The sequence below is a fragment of the Jaculus jaculus genome, chromosome 4 (genome assembly GCF_020740685.1).
Source record: "Jaculus jaculus isolate mJacJac1 chromosome 4, mJacJac1.mat.Y.cur, whole genome shotgun sequence".
Lineage (NCBI taxonomy): Eukaryota > Metazoa > Chordata > Mammalia > Rodentia > Dipodidae > Jaculus > Jaculus jaculus.
The window spans coordinates 128,954,543-128,971,694 of NC_059105.1; the positions used below are offsets into that span (position 1 = coordinate 128,954,543).

General features: G+C 40.7%; 1 protein-coding gene across 5 annotated transcripts in view; it reads left to right on the forward strand.

Annotated features, from left to right (window-relative positions):
* Positions 1–17,152, forward strand: part of Vrk2 (VRK serine/threonine kinase 2) — a 129,413-nt gene that overhangs the window by 87,171 nt on the left and 25,090 nt on the right. For all 5 annotated transcript variants that reach the window (XM_045147088.1, XM_045147087.1, XM_004668970.2 and 2 more), the window contains one exon: positions 7,184–7,316. In XM_045147088.1, the coding sequence (XP_045003023.1) occupies positions 7,184–7,316 (133 nt within the window). The remainder of the gene's footprint in view (positions 1–7,183; positions 7,317–17,152) is intronic.

Below are 17,152 nucleotides of genomic sequence, written 5' to 3' on the forward strand. Positions count from 1 at the left end.
TTGTGGAGAGCTCCTGTGTGAGTGGAAGCTCCCCTCACCTGGCTTTTCTTGAGGCTCGAGCTGAGCCTGGCGGCTTTCTGGTGTGCTGCCGCCACCACGGTTGGTGGACCTGCTGGGGCCGCTTTTACCGGCCTGTGCAGGGTCTGGATGCTCTGGATCTCTCCTACTTCTCTGCTGCCATTTCAGTTTCCTACACATCTCACTTTTTAGTAAATGTGTATATTTTGCTGAGTTTTTTTGGTCTTTTAACCCCCTAGGCTGCTTTGGTGTGGTACCTACACCATCATCTTAACCGGAAGTCCTTAACTTTTAATTCTTAATGTTCTTTTTTCATTTATTTGAGAAAGAGATAGAAAGAAGGGGCATATTGAGAGAGAATGAGTAATGGCCTCCAGCCACTGCAAATGAACTACAGATACATGTCACCTTGTACATCTGGCTTATATGGGTCCTGGGTAATCGAACCTGGGTCCTTTGGCTTTGCAAGAAAGTGTCTTTTTGTGTGGTAAAAGGGGTTTATTTTGGCATACAGATTTGAGGGGAAGCTCCATGATTGTAAGGGAAAACAATGGCAGGAGCAGAGGGTGGACATCACCTCTTGGCCAACATCAGGTGGACAACAACAACAGGAGAGTGTGCTAAACACTGGCAAGAGGAAGCTGCCTATAATACCCAGAAGCCCACTCCTAACTGTCTCCAGGAGGTTTTAATTCCAAATTTCCATCATCTGGGGACCTAGCAGTCAGAACATCTGCATTTATAGGAGACACCTGAATCAAACCATCACAGCTACCTTCTTTGTTCTTCTCCTTTCCATTGGTCTCCTTCCTGTTTTGGACAGAGACATGGCAGCCACAGCAAAAATAATATGACCAGAAAAATATCAAAGAATTTAGTTCTGAAATCATTGGGTCATCTGAACCAACAGCAACTGTCTTGTTTTGGCCCTATAGTAAAAATTTAAGGAGTCCTGGAGAGATGGCTTAGTGGCTAAGAAATGTCTTGGGTTGGAGAGATGGCTAAGCAGTTAAGTTCTTGCCCTTGAAGCCTGAGTATTCTTGTTCGACGCTCAATTCCCCCAGACCCACGTAAGCCATATACACAAGGGTGCACATGCATCTGGAGTTCTTTTGCAGAGTCTGGAGGCCCTGGCTCACCCATTCATTCTCTCTCTCTCTCCCTCCCTCCCTTCTTCCCTCTGTCTCTCTGTCTCTGTCTCTCTCTCTCTCTCTCTCTCTATCTATCTCTGCTTCTTTCTCTCCATATCTGTTGCTCTCACATAAATAAATAAATGAACAAAAAATTTTTAACAAGTGTCTTAACACTAAGCTATCTCTCCAACCCTCCTTAAATTTTTACTGTAGGTTCACATTTTAAAATATATTTTTTAAATTTATTTTATTTGACATGGAGAGAGAGAGAGAAAGGGAATAGGTATGCTAGGGCCTCCAGCAGCTGCAAACAATCTCCAGATGCACGCACCACATTGTGCATCTGGCTTACGTTGGGTCTTGGGGAATAGAACCTGGGTCCTTTGGCTTTGTAGGCAAGCATCTTAACTGCTAAACCATCCCTCCAGCCCTCATGATTATTTTTTAATGCCAGCTGTGTTTTTACTTAAATTTTGTGCACTTGACCTGCTTTATACCAAGGATGTGTTTATGTCTCTTTTAGAACATTTTTGTCTGTCTGCATGATTCTTAGATGTGTCACTGCTGCACTTGTTGTCATGTGGTACTCACTGCATCTGCTCGGCTTCCTTGCTTTGATATGCTTTCAAGATTCTTGGTGGGGCCAGAGGTTCTTGTTTAGGAAGTTTGTAGCTTCATTGTGATTAGTTAGATGCCCACTCTGCTTTTCTTTATGTGACCTTGAGCTACTAGTGTGGTATTTGTGTTACTTAATTACCTCAGGTATGGCTTATTCAAGGCCAGTGAACTTACTTCACTGGGCTTGTTTTCTGACCATTGTTGCCCCGTGTTTCAGTTGCATTCATTCATTTACTTTTTAGAATATGTATCATCTGTGTACTCATTACACATACAGGGTATGTCCCTGCTCTTAATGAATCCTTTCTTGATGATCTTTGTGTGTACCATTGGTCTCCTTTACTGATTTCTTTTAGTTCTGCTGTGTATTTTTCACCCTTGAGCTTGTGGATCTAACTTGTCCTCTTATGAACTGTAATGAACTCCTTGAGGCCTATAGATAGGTGTACTACTTTCTTCATTTGGATTTCTCATAGCACCTGTGTTCCTATTTCTTTTTAAATTTATTTTTCTTTATTTATTTGGGATAGAGGAGAGAGAGAGAGAACAACAGGAGTGCCAGGGCATTCAGCCACTACGAATAAATTCCAGATGCCTGTGCCACCTTGTGCATTTGGCTTACATTGGTCCTGGGGAATCAAACCTGGGTCCTTTGGCTTTGCAAGAAAGCACCATAATTGCTAAACCATCTCTCCAGCCCATCTGTGTTGCTACTTCTTTTGTATAACTTCAAGAAATACTCCCAACTGTCTAAGAAATGAGGTCAGTTTTGATGGAATACTAGCTGTCTCATTTAATGCAGGGACTGCCTAGATTATAAAACTCCTTGCCCATCTTGCTACATGTATTTCTGTCCAAAGCTGCCTACTGAGTCATTGAGATGACATATGTGTGGAGCAGTTCTTCATATTGACATGTGTTAAACATGATACAGGAGAAGTGGATTTTTGGATATTTTATTTTTTGTGCTAGTGCATAGAGTGATGTGTTTTATTGTAACATTTTCATAAGTATGTGTCATTTACTTTGTTCTCATGGGTTCCCTCTGTCACTGCTTTCCCCTGTACCCTATTATCCATCTGGATGGTTTTCACCCAGAAAGTTCCTCCTCACACTACTTTCACGTTGTATGCATTTCATTACCCTCTCTTGGAAATGTCATTTTTAAGGCACTTGTTATATTGCCTTCTTATGTACTGGGAGTTATGCTGGTCTGAGTTAGAGGACTAGTTTTTATTCCCAGTTCCAGTTTTGCCTTGAATAGAATTGCAGCCTTCAGCAAATCACTTGGCCTGCATGGAACCTGAATTTCTAGTCTATAAAATAGAAGATTCCAACTCAGTGATTTCAAAAGTTCCTCTCAGATCTGAAATTCTGTGTCTTATAGAAAGCAATTTCCTAAGCTTTCCAAAGGATGTTGCCTAATGCCCCAAAGCTAAGCAAGCTAAAATGTTTAAATTTTGGAAAAAATAATTCATCATGTGAGAGAAGGAATTATAGCACCTGACCTGTGGCTTGTAATCAAGCACTCACATTCAGAGTCCAGAGGATTTCTATAAGGTAGGGCCATAAGCCACATGAAAGTTGCTTGTTCACCATTTGCTAGAGCAACTTGTAATATAATCTGTTATCCATCACAGGTTCATGTAAGAGACATGGAATGTGTGTTTGTTTAGAACATGGAACGTGCACATATTGTGGGTATCACTTAGTAGATTTTCTGGTAATACTTCTGAATTTCTTTATTTCTAGAGTAGTGTTATATGTCTCAGCTTGATGATACCATATTAATATGTGTTAGAGCTGGCAAGGCTGGTTTAAAGTATTTAGGTATCACACAAATGGTATAGATTATTGTGGCATAACATGTAAAAATACACATAATAGTATTTTCTTTTTTTCCTAGTCAGGTTTTGCTATACAATTTCATTTTATTTCTTTTTATTTATTTATTTAGAGAGAGAGAGAGAGAGAGAATCAACATGCCAAGGCTTCTAACTACTACAAACAAACTCCAGATGCATGCATCACCATGGGCATTTGATTTACATGGGACCTAGAGAATTGAACCTGTGTCCTTAGGCTTTGCAGGCAAGCGCCTTAACTGCTAAGGCATCTCTCCATCCCTAGCTCTAAAATTTCAACTAAGACATGAAACTGGAAATTATTCTTGAGATTTTAATTGTGAGAAATTTTAGAATTAGTATTTCTGTCCGTGTTATATTAAAATGATTATTTTAAAAATTGACTACTACACTAATTTGTTTGCTTTAGTATAACTATATGCCATATGAATATCATTTTGAGCTTAATCACTGACTGCTATATATTTAAGTTTTTTGATACGTTCTATAAGCTCATTTGGAATCTTAGCAATATGATTTGTCAAACAAAATTAAACTAAGCCAAAATTTTATTTTTTACCTAATTCATAATGTGTTAGTGCTGTAGTTTTTGTAAACATAAATTTGTTTATAAGTGTACTTTCAAATTGGTTAAGTAATCAAATGCATGGTTTTTGCTGTTGTGAAAGACTAATCCTTTAAAAAAAATTTTTATTATTTATTTATTTGCAAGCAGAGAGATAGAAGAGAGACAGAGAGAATGGGTGGGGCAGGGCCATCAGCTGCTGCAAACAAATTCCAGATGTATGTGCCACTTTGTGCATCTGGCTTTACATGTGTACTGGATAATCAAATTCAGGTCATTAAGTTTTTGTTTTTTTTTCAAATTTTTTGTTTATTTTTATTTATTTATTTGAGAGTGACAGAGAGAGAAAGAGGCTGATAGAGAGAGAATGGGTGCGCCAGGTCTTCCAGCCACTGCAAACGAACTCCAGACACGTGCGCCCCCTTGTGCATCTGGCTTACGTGGGTTCTGGGGAGTTGAGCCTTGAACCGGGGTCCTTAGGCTTCACAGGCAAGGGCTTAACCGCTAAGCCATCTCTCCAGCCCATCAGGTCATTAAGTTTTATAGACAAGTGCCTTAAACACTAAGCCATCTCTCCACCCCTAAGACTTCTTAACATGGGCATCTCAAGATGTCTGTTATAAAAGTAGATTGTAGCCATATTAAATATGAATATTTGAATATATGAAATTTATAGCTAACTGAATATGGACTGCTAGAATCTTAACTGTTTTTGGAGAGAGTGATAGAATATGTTGAATATGTTTAGTTCAGTAGACTTCTGTGGCTCAACTTCCCCTTCTGAATATTGAGTAGGTTATGTGACCTCTGTAATTCTCGCATAGCCATAATTCACTGAACAGAGTTGATGATCATTGCTGTTACAGCTCAAATACAAAATGCCACAGGCTCATTCTTTCACCATTTGGTCCCCAGTTAGTAAGTGGCACTTTTTTTTTCAAGTGGCACTATTTTTGAGAGGTAAAACTCTGGGAAGGGGGTCTAGCTAGAGAATATAGGTCAGGGGATGGTATTTAAGGGGCATACCTTTGAAGGTTACATTCAATTTTTGGTCACTTGTTTGTTTTCTCCTTCCTGTATGCCCTGAAATAGCCTCCTTACTGCACCTTTCCACCACCATGCTGCTCTATGCACACTGCCATGGGCTGAACCTGTTGAAATCATGGCCAAAATAAATCTTCTTCAGGTTGTTCTATCTCGTGATTATTACTGCAATGATAACATTGACACTAATCCAATTTAGGCATGTACTTGTCTATGTCCATGTGAATGTGCTTTCTCTTCATGAATAGTACATCAGGAGATCAAATTTCTAGTCTTGTAAATAAAACTATGTGTTTTATTGACCAATATGTTACCAGCAGCTGGCACTGGGCATGGGTTATACTAAACAGTGAATAAATAAACAGTAAGTAAATAAAAAGCAATAGAATTTATTATGTTAGTATCCAAAGTATAGGTATAGCCAGCCAAGCCTATCTGGTTGTAGTATTTTTCTTAAATTCTCATTGGGAGAGATTTAACCACTGTAACATGAGACTTTTATTTAACAGAAATCATTTAGGTTTTCTTATAGAGAAGACTCTGGCAGCATTTTGCAAAGAGAAACAAAGAGATTTGCTTTAGGTTGGATTGCCTCATCTCAAAAGCTGATGATCTTTTCTGCTTTTCTTTTTAATTAATTAACTTTTTTATTGACAACTTCCATAATTATAGACAATAAACCATGGTAATTCCCTACTCCCACTTTGCCCTTCACAACTCTCCATCATATCCATTCCCCCTCTCAATCACTGTTTCTTTCATTTTGATGTCATGTTCTTTTCCTCCTATTATGATGGTTTTGTGTAGGTAGTGTCAGGCTCTGTTAGGTCATGGATATCCAGGCCATTTTGTGGCTGGAAGAGTGCATTGTAATGAGTCCTACCCTTCCATTAGCTCTTACATTCTTCCTGCCACCTCTTCCACAAAGGACCCTGGGTCATAGGACACTTTCTAATCACAATTTTCACCCATGCACCTGGAAAAATAAAGTGGCTTAAAAGTCTACAAGTACCAACCACCAAAGGGAACTGGAAGTGAAGTCTGAACATAGATCTGGAGAACATAGTGTGTGTGATATAACTCCATCTAGGTAAAAAGAGGAGGCTGAGCTTTGAGACAGGTTGGCACAGTATAGGAAAATTGTGTTGTTCATGGTCATACTAAAGGGCAATTTCATTTCCTTATTAATAATGGTTATGAATTACTGACTAGATTAGGTTCTGAATGAGGCAGATTCTGAGACAAAATTCAGAGATTAAGAGGCTCATGGGAGGTGGGAAATATAATACCTATGAAAGATAAGGGGGAGTGGGCACAACTAGACAGGGACAACATTCAGAGCGGGATGTTCTGTTGCACTTGTAAAAGGATTGGAGCATCGGGGTAGTGAATCTACCAGACGGATAGAGACCCAGCTGTCTCTGCTAGCCTACCAGGTGCTCCACAGCAAAGACTGCCCATCAAGTGACATTGCAGTTGGGTAGAAATGGCTATACAGTCTTGTCATTGCTAGGGGCTGTGAGTAAATTCTGAGGCCTGGTTTGCAATTTGTGTGGCACATGGTAGTTTCTAATGAGTAGCTGCCTATTTGGAAGGAAAGAAATTTACAATATAATTTTTTAAATTAATCTAAGCCAACTCAGAAGAAAAAAACATGCCTATGATGAAATAAGGACTTAAGTTGAGAAGTTAATTGCTCTGACTTCCAGTGGTCCTATTTTATCCCAAATAGTTTAATAAAATGTTGATATGAGGCTGTTCCTTACTTACTTGATTCTTAAGATTTAATTATAAAAAGTATGCTTTTAGGGATTGGGGATTTAGTTCAGTGGATGAGTGCTTGCCTAGCAAGTGTAAAGTCCTGGGTTTGGTCCTTAGCACCAAAAAAATAGTACATTAAAGGGCAAAGCATCACTCATTCGCTTGTTCATGTCTTCCAGGTGTACCTTGCAGACTACGGACTTTCCTACAGATATTGTCCCAATGGGAACCACAAAGAGTATCAGGAAAATCCCAGAAAGGGCCATAATGGCACCATAGAGTTCACCAGCTTGGATGCCCACAAAGGAGTGGGTAGGTTTCCCTTTTCATGTTTTTATTTCAGATTACTTATTGGAGTCAAGAATAAGAAATTTATGTAGAAAATGACATGTGCAAGGTCAGTTAAAAGACTTGAGTGCACTTATAAAATTCATGGAGCAAGTAATAGAGCCTTCTGTAACACTAGTGAATATTTATTTAACGGTACACTACATATAGCCTGTGGATGCTATCTGGACATTTGTGTAAACGTTCACCAAATATCAAGTGTATCACCAGGGGACACATGTTTAAGAGTGTACTAGACATAGACTGTGCATCCTCCTGTAACAAGGTGAACATATGTGTAACAGTGCACTGGATATGGAGTGTGGATCCTCTGTAACACCGGTGGACACATGTATAACAGTGCAGTAGATATGGAGTGTGGATCCTCTGTAACACCTGTGGACACATGTGTAACAGTGCACTAGATATGGAGTGTGCATCCTCTGTAACAGCAGTGGACACATATGTAACAGTGCACTGGGTATGGAGTATGGATCCTAGTAACACCAGTGGACACATGTGTAACAGTGCACTAGATATGGAGTATGGATCCTGTGTTACACCAGTGGACACATGTGTAACAGAGCACTAGATATGGAGTGTGGATCCTATGTAACACCAGTGGACACACGTGTAAAAGTGCACTAGATATGGAGTGTGGATCCTATGTAACACCAGTGGACACATGTGTAACAGAGCACTAGATATGGAGTGTGGATCCTATGTAACACCAGTGGACACACGTGTAACAGTGCACTAGATATGGAGTGTGGATCCTCTGTAACAGCAGTGGACACACGTGAAACAGTGCACTAGATATGGAGTGTGGATCCTCTGTAACAGCAGTGGACACACGTGTAACAGAGCACTAGATATGGAGTGTGGATCCTCTGTAACAGCAATGGACACATGAGTAACAGTGCACTAGATATGGAGTGTGGATCCTCTGTAACAGCAGTGAACACATGTGTAACAGTGCACTAGATATGGAGTGTGGATCCTCTGTAACACCAGTGGACACATGTGTAACAGAGCACTAGATATGGAGTGTGCATCCTCTGTAACAGCAGTGGACACATGTGTAACAGTGCACTAGATATGGAGTATGGATCCTCTGTAACAGCAGTGGACACATGTGTAACAGAGCACTAGATATGGAGTGTGCATCCTCTAACAGCAGTGGACACATGTGTAACAGTGCACTAGATATGGAGTGTGGATCCTGTGTTACACCGGGGAAACATGTGTAACAAAGCACTAGATATGGAGTGTGTATCCTATGTAACACCAGTGGACACACGTGTAAAAGTGCACTAGATATGGAGTGTGGATCCTATGTAACACCAGTGGACACATGTGTAACAGAGCACTAGATATGGAGTGTGGATCCTATGTAACACCAGTGGACACACGTGTAACAGTGCACTAGATATGGAGTGTGGATCCTCTGTAACAGCAGTGGACACACGTGAAACAGTGCACTAGATATGGAGTGTGGATCCTCTGTAACAGCAGTGGACACACGTGTAACAGAGCACTAGATATGGAGTGTGGATCCTCTGTAACAGCAGTGGACACATGTGTAACAGTGCACTAGATATGGAGTGTGGATCCTGTGTTACACCAGTGGACACATGTGTAACAAAGCACTAGATATGGAATGTGGATCCTCTGTAACAGCAGTGGACACAGGTGTAACAGTGCACTAGATATGGAGTGTGGATCCTGTGTTACACCAGTGGACACATGTGTAAAAAAGCACTAGATATGGAATGTGGATCCTCTGTAACAGCAGTGGACACATGTGTAACAGTGCACTAGATATGGAGTATGGATCCTCTGTAACAGCAGTGGACACATATGTAACAGTGCACTAGATATGGAGTGTGGATCCTGTGTTACACCAGTGGACACATGTGTAACAAAGCACTAGATATGGAATGTGGATCCTCTGTAACAGTAGTGGACACATGTGTAACAGTGCACTAGATATGGAGTGTGGATCCTCTGTAACAGCAGTGGACACACGTGTAACAGTGCACTAGATATGGAGTGTGGATCCTCTGTAACAGCAGTGGACACATGTGTAACAGAGCACTAGATATGGAGTGTGGATCCTCTGTAACAGCAGTGGACACATGTGTAACAGAGCACTAGATATGGAGTGTGGATCCTCTGTAACAGCAGTGGACACATGTGTAACAGTGCACTAGATATGGTGTGGATTCTCAGTAACAGCAGTGGACACATGTGTAACAGTGCACTAGATATGGAGTGTGGATCCTCTGTAACAGCAGTGGACACACGTGTAACAGTGCACTAGATATGGAGTGTGGATCTTGTGTAACAGCAGTGGACAATGTGTAACAGTGCACTAGATATGGAGTGTGGATCCTGTGTAACAGCAGTGGACAATGTGTAACAGTGCACTAGATATGGAGTGTGGATCCTCTGTAACAGCAGTGGACACATGTGTAACAGAGCACTAGATATGGAGTGTGGATCCTCTGTAACAGCAGTGGACACATGTGTAACAGTGCACTAGATATGGAGTGTGGATCCTCTGTAACAGCAGTGGACACGTGTGACAGTGCACTAGATATGGAGTGTGCATCCTCTGTAACAGCAGTGGACACACGTGTAACAGTGCACTAGATATGGAGTGTGGATCCTCTGTAACACCAGTGGACACATGTGTAACAGTGCACTAGATATGGAGTGTGGATCCTCTGTAACAGCAGTGGACACATGTGTAACAGAGCACTAGATATGGAGTGTGGATCCTCTGTAACAGCAGTGGACACATGTGTAACAGTGCACTAGATATGGAGTGTGGATCCTCTGTAACAGCAGTGGACACGTGTGACAGTGCACTAGATATGGAGTGTGCATCCTCTGTAACAGCAGTGGACACACGTGTAACAGTGCACTAGATATGGAGTGTGGATCCTGTGTAACAGCAGTGGACAATGTGTAACAGTGCACTAGATATGGAGTGTGGATCCTCTGTAACAGCAGTGGACACATGTGTAACAGAGCACTAGATATGGAGTGTGGATCCTCTGTAACAGCAGTGGACACATGTGTAACAGTGCACTAGATATGGAGTGTGGATCCTCTGTAACAGCAGTGGACACGTGTGACAGTGCACTAGATATGGAGTGTGCATCCTCTGTAACAGCAGTGGACACACGTGTAACAGTGCACTAGATATGGAGTGTGATCCTCTGTAACACCAGCGGACACATGTGTAACAAAGCACTAGATATGGAATGTGGATCCTCTGTAACAGCAGTGGACACATGTGTAACAGTGCACTAGATATGGAGTGTGGATCCTCTGTAACAGCAGTGGACACACGTGTAACAGTGCACTAGATATGGAGTGTGGATCCTCTGTAACAGCAGTGGACACATGTGTAACAGTGCACTAGATATGGAGTGTGGATCCTCTGTAACAGCAGTGGACACGTGTGACAGTGCACTAGATATGGAGTGTGCATCCTCTGTAACAGCAGTGGACACAAGTGTAACAGTGCACTAGATATGGAGTGTGCATCCTCTGTAACAGCAGTGGACACATGTGTAACAGAGCACTAGATATGGAGTGTGGATCCACTGTAACAGCAGTGAACACATATTAACAGTGCACTAGATATGGAGTGTGGATCCTCTGTAACAGCAGTGGACACATGTGTAACAGAGCACTAGATATGGAGTGTGGATCCTCTGTAACACCAGTGGACACCTGTGTAACAATGCACTAGATATGGAGTGTGGATCCTCTGTAACAGCAGTGGACACGTGTGACAGTGCACTAGATATGGAGTGTGGATCCTATGTAACAGCAGTGGACACATGTGTACAGTACACTAGATATGGAGTATGGATCCTATGTAACAGCAGTGGACACATGTGTAACAATGCACTAGATATAGAGTGTGGATCCTCTGTAACAGCAGTGGACACATGTGTAACAGTGCACTAGATATGGAGTGTGGATCCTCTGTAACAACAGTGGAGAATGTGTAACAGTGTACTAGATATGGAGTGTGGATCCTCTGTAACACCAGTGGACAATGTGTAACAGTGCACTAGATATGGAGTGTGGATCCTCTGTAACACCAGTGGACAATGTGTAACAGTGCACTAGATATGGAGTGTGGATCCTCTGTAACACCAGTGGACAATGTGTAACAGTGCACTAGATATGGAGTGTGGATCCTCTGTAACACCAGTGGACAATGTGTAACAGTGCACTAGATATGGAGTGTGGATCCTCTGTAACACCAGTGGACACATATGTAACAGTGCACTAGATATGGAGTGTGGATCCTATGTAACACCAGTGACACATGTGTAACAGTGCACTGGATATGGAGTGTGGATCCTATGTAACAGCAGTGGACACACGTGTAACAGTGCACTAGATATGGAGTGTGGATCCTCTGTAACAGCAGTGGACACACTGGTAATCGTGCACTAGATATGGAGTGTGCATCCTCTGTAACAGCAGTGGACACATGTGTAACAGAGCACTAGATATGGAGTGTGCACACCCTGTAACACCTGTGGACAATGTGTAACAGTGCACTAGATATGGAATGTGGATCCTGTGTAACAACAGTAGACACATGTGTAACAGTGCAGTAGATATGGAGTGTGCACCCCTGTAACACCTGTGGACAATGTGTAACAGTGCACTAGATATGGAATGTGGATCCTGTGTAACAGCAGTGGACACATGTGTAACAGTGCAGTAGATATGGAGTGTGCACCCTCTGTAACAGCAGTGGACACATGTGTAACAGTGCACTAGATATGGAGTATGGATCCTCTGTAACACCAGTGGACACACGTGTAACTGCACTAGATATGGAGTATGGATCATCTGTAACAGCAGTAGACACATGTGTAACAGTGCACTAGATATGGAGTGTGTATCCTCTGTAACAGCAGTGGACACATGTGTAACAGTGCACTAGATATGGAGTGTGGATCCTCTGTAACAGCAGTGGACACACGTGTAACAGTGCAGTAGATATGGAGTGTGATTCCTCTGTAACACCAGTGGACACATGTGTAACAGTGCACTAGATATTGAGTGTGCATCCTCTGTAACACCAGTGGACAATGTGTAACAGTGCACTAGATATGGAGTGTGGATCCTGTGTAGCAGCAGTGGACACACGTGTAACAGTGCACTAGATATGGAGTGTGGATCCTCTGTAACACCAGTGGACACATGTGTAACAGAGCACTAGATATGGAGTGTGGATCCTCTGTAACAGCAGTGGACACATGTGTAACAGTGCACTAGATATGGAGTGTACATCCTCTGTAACAGCAGTGGACACATGCGTAACAGTGCACTAGATATGGAATGTGGATCCTCTGTAACAGCAGTGGACACATGTGTAACAGAGCACTAGATATGGAGTGTGGATCCTCTGTGACACCAGTAGACACATGTGTAACAGTGCACTAGATATGGAGTGTGCATCCTCTGTAACAGCAGTGGACACATGTGTAACAGTGCACTAGATATGGAGTGTGGAACCTCTGTAACAGCAGTGGACACACGTGTAACAGTGCACTAGATATGGAGTGTGGATCCTCTGTAACAGCAGTGGACACATGTGTAACAGTGCACTAGATATGGAGTGTGGATCCTCTGTAACAGCAGTGGACACACGTGTAACAGTGCACTAGATATGGAGTGTGCATCCTCTGTAACAGCATTGGACACGTGTGTAACAGTGCACTAAATTTGCAGTATGGATCCTCTGTAACTGCAGTGGACACATGTGTAACAGTGCACTAGATATGGAGTGTGGATCCTGTGTTACCCCAGTGGACACATGTGTAACAAAGCACTAGATATGGAATGTGGATCCTCTGTAACAGCAGTGGACACATGTGTGACAGTGCACTAATTATGGAGTGTGTATCCTATGTTACACCAGAGGACACATGTGTAACAGTGCACTAGATATGGAATGTGGATCCTCTGTAACAGCAGTGGACACATGTGTAACAGTGCACTAGATATGGAGTGTGGATCCTCTTTAACACCTGTGGACACATGTGTAACAGTGCACTAGATATGGAATGTGCACCCTCTGTAACAGCAGTGGACACATGTGTAACAGTGCACTAGATATTGAGTGTGCATCCTCTGCAACAGCAGTGGACACATGTGTAACAGTGCACTAGATATGGAGTATGGATCCTCTGTAACAGCAGTGGACACACGTGTAACAGTGCACTAGATATGGAGTGTGGATCCTGTGTAACATAATGGACACATGTGTAACAGTGCACTAAATATGCAGTATGGATCCTCTGTAACAGCAGTGGACACATGTGTAACAGTGCACCAGATATGGAGTGTGGATCCTCTGTAACAGCAGTGGACACACGTGTAACAGTGCACTAGATATGGAGTGTGGATCCTCTGTAACAGCAGTGGACACATGTGTAACAGTGCACTAGATATGGAGTGTGGATCCTGTGTAACATAGTGGACACATGTGTAACAGTGCACTAAATATGCAGTATGGATCCTCTGTAACAGCAGTGGACACATGTGTAACAGTGCACTAGATAAGGAGTGTGGATCCTCTGTAACACCAGTGGACACATGTGTAACAGTGCACTAGATATGGAGTATGGATCCTCTGTAACAGCAATGGACACATGTGTCACAGTGCACTAGATATGGAGTGTGGATCCTATGTAACACCAGTGGACACACGTGTAACAGAGCACTAGATATGGAGTATGGATCCTCTGTAACACCAGTGGACACATGTGTAACAGTGCACTAGATATGGAGTGTGGATCCTCTGTAACAGCAGTGGATACACGTGTAACAGTGCTCTAGATATGGAGTATGGATCCTCTGTAACACCAGTGGACACATGTGTAACAGTGCACTAGATATGGAGTATGGATCCTCTGTAACAGCAGTGGACACACGTGTAACAGTGCACTAGATATGGAGTGTGGATCCTGTGTAACAGCAGTGGACACATGTGTAACAGTGCACTAGATATAGACTGTTCAGCAAAGTAGGAATAATAGGGTGACAAGTAAACACCACTCCATGGTCATTTGACCCATTATTTTTTGTGGTAAAGTAAGGTTCATACTTGTGAAAGGTATATATATACATATATATATATGAAGGATGTTTCTTGTTTTTATTGTATCCTTATCACAGCTTTAAAAGTTGCCATCTTTCCAAAGGTTCTTCTTGTGAAACTTTAAAGTGTTAACTTGTGGAAATCTTTCTCAGTCACCTTTCATATATCTTACTTATTTAAACTCACTTTGATGGTATTGGAAACACATTTGCAGGTAAATTACATACATAGTCCTTTTATTGGATATTGATTGTACTGCCTTGCATTCCAGGGCAGACTTAATTCAACAATTCCCTAATTAGTTAAAGTCATAACCTATGTCTTGTATTCATTTACCATTAATTAAACCTTAGCTGTTTATTACTCTGCAGTCCAAATCCAATAGCCGACCCAGAAAGCCATGGAAAAGGAAGTAGGAGGTCAATATTGAAAATATATGGTGCTGAATCCCTCTGATGGTTGCTTTGTTCTCAATCAATATGGTCAATGCAACTGTACTTTCTTAGTTGCTCTGTCAGCAAGACAAAAAAGTCAATTCTAATGTTGTGCTAGGGAAAAAATGGTCATTATTAAAAACCTTGACTTAGAAAATTTTATTTTTTATAAACTTATTGTCAAACATGGTATTACAAAGAATTTTTCAACAGCTTTGAAAGAGATATATCTTTACTGAAAACTCAAGAAGACATTTCCATTTCCTAGTAGTTGTTGAACCTAAACTGATAACATTCTAATGAGTTTGAGTTGGTACAAAAACTTTATATTATTGTCTTTTCTATTAAAAGGGCCATTGACCATGTAATGTAGAGGGTTTTGATCATTTTGCAGAGAAACTAAAACGCACAGTAGTTTAAAGTAGGCCATAGAAAAAATGAAACCAGTATGTCCATTATATACCTTCCTCCCGTGATGAAGACTCTGGAGCTACATTTTCTGAAATGAAAATTAACTTTAAAAAAAAAACAAAAAACTCTGGAACCATCTAAAAGAATTCTTTATGTCTTTTTCAAGTATTGTTTTATAAATAAGCTACTATCACTTCTGACCATTCACACTGCTAATAAATAGGTGGATATTTAAAATAAGAGTAAGCTCTGACTAATTAGGATGTGTTAAACTCAAGTGCTTGTTGATAGTGTTGGTTTCTGTTGAGTTAAAGTTCTTTCACTCCTATTGAATTTCATTGTCATTTTTTGAGATATCTTAGAGAATTTACAGAAACCTGAAAGTACAGTTCCCCTGATGGTATAACTAGAAATTCATCATATAGATTTTTAAGCATTGGTCCAGTTTTGTTACTGATGCTTATGGTTGTGCCACTTACTTGATTTGGTGGCTCTAATACTGATTTGGTCTAGTTTGGAGTAATAAATTAAGAAACCATTGTAATTGTAGAAGTCAAGTATGTGTTGGTTTGATCAAAGTATTGGCAGTAGTAATTCCAAATGTCCTAGTTAGTTAATTTTCGACTTTCAAATACTTTCATTGTGTTATTTCAAGAAAGTTTTAAACTTATTTTTGTACTGTACTAAACTTTATTCTTCTTTACAACATAATACATATTGATTAATTGGGTAGATTTTGCCACGCTAGGTCTCTGGCAAAAGGACTGGAGTCAAGACGCCCATGGGAGGGTGATGCATCATCCTAGAGGAAGCAGTCAGTAAAAGCCCACATGAAGTAGTTTGTTCACTGCTATGAAATCTTATGCATTGTATGTTGCCCAATACTTAAAAAAAAATAGATTGCTTTCATGCCTTTTGTTTATGAGCTACTTTAAACTTGTAGCCCTATCTGTATTTATATGTAGATACATATATATGTAGATATACATATGTGTATTTATTGACATTTTAATATGGGGCTTTAGTCTGGTGTAACAAATGGAAGATTTGGTATCCTCAAATGTTTGAATGCTTTTTATTCCTAATATTGTATACACAATTTTCAAAAATAAAACATTTCACTTTAGGATTTTGTCAGAGGTGAAATAATCATTTAGTCACATTTAGAAACCAGAATAAATAGGTTTGTAAACTTCTAGGTAAGTGCAGAAAAGTCATATTCATGAATATTCATGTGAATTCTTGGTGCAGTCACTCTATTTTAATGTCAGAAAAATATTTTCTGTACTGGTTCAGCTATTAAGTCAAATGAATACTGAGGAAAGAATACTAAATAAATAAATGAATACACAAACAACACATACATACATATTTACATATACAGTCACTTTGAAAGAGAACCTACAGTTACTGAAGCATCTTCCTTGTGGCAGGGTCTCTGTCTGTCAGGTGAGGGTGGTACTTACCCTGCTCAGCTAGTCTGGCTTCTTCCAGGGCCTGCTGTACTGACAGTGGAGCTTACTGTTCTGTTGTAATGAAGGAGCTTATCTAAGTGCCATTAAGCTCTCTTGGCTAAGCATTTTCATTTCAACTTCATATAAAAGGAAAGAAAGAAGAGACCATTTTAGCTGTTAGCTTATTTCAAAGAAAAAACTATACATAAACATACATAGGAATGGATGGACAGAAATATAGCTCTTCCTAGAACTCACACACATTGTTTTTTAAACAATGCAGTTAATCCATACTCAATTCTCTTTTGTAACTTAAAGTTTTTTCCTATGTGACAGAATTGTTTCATTTAGTATAAAATTAAGAGTAGTGTATGT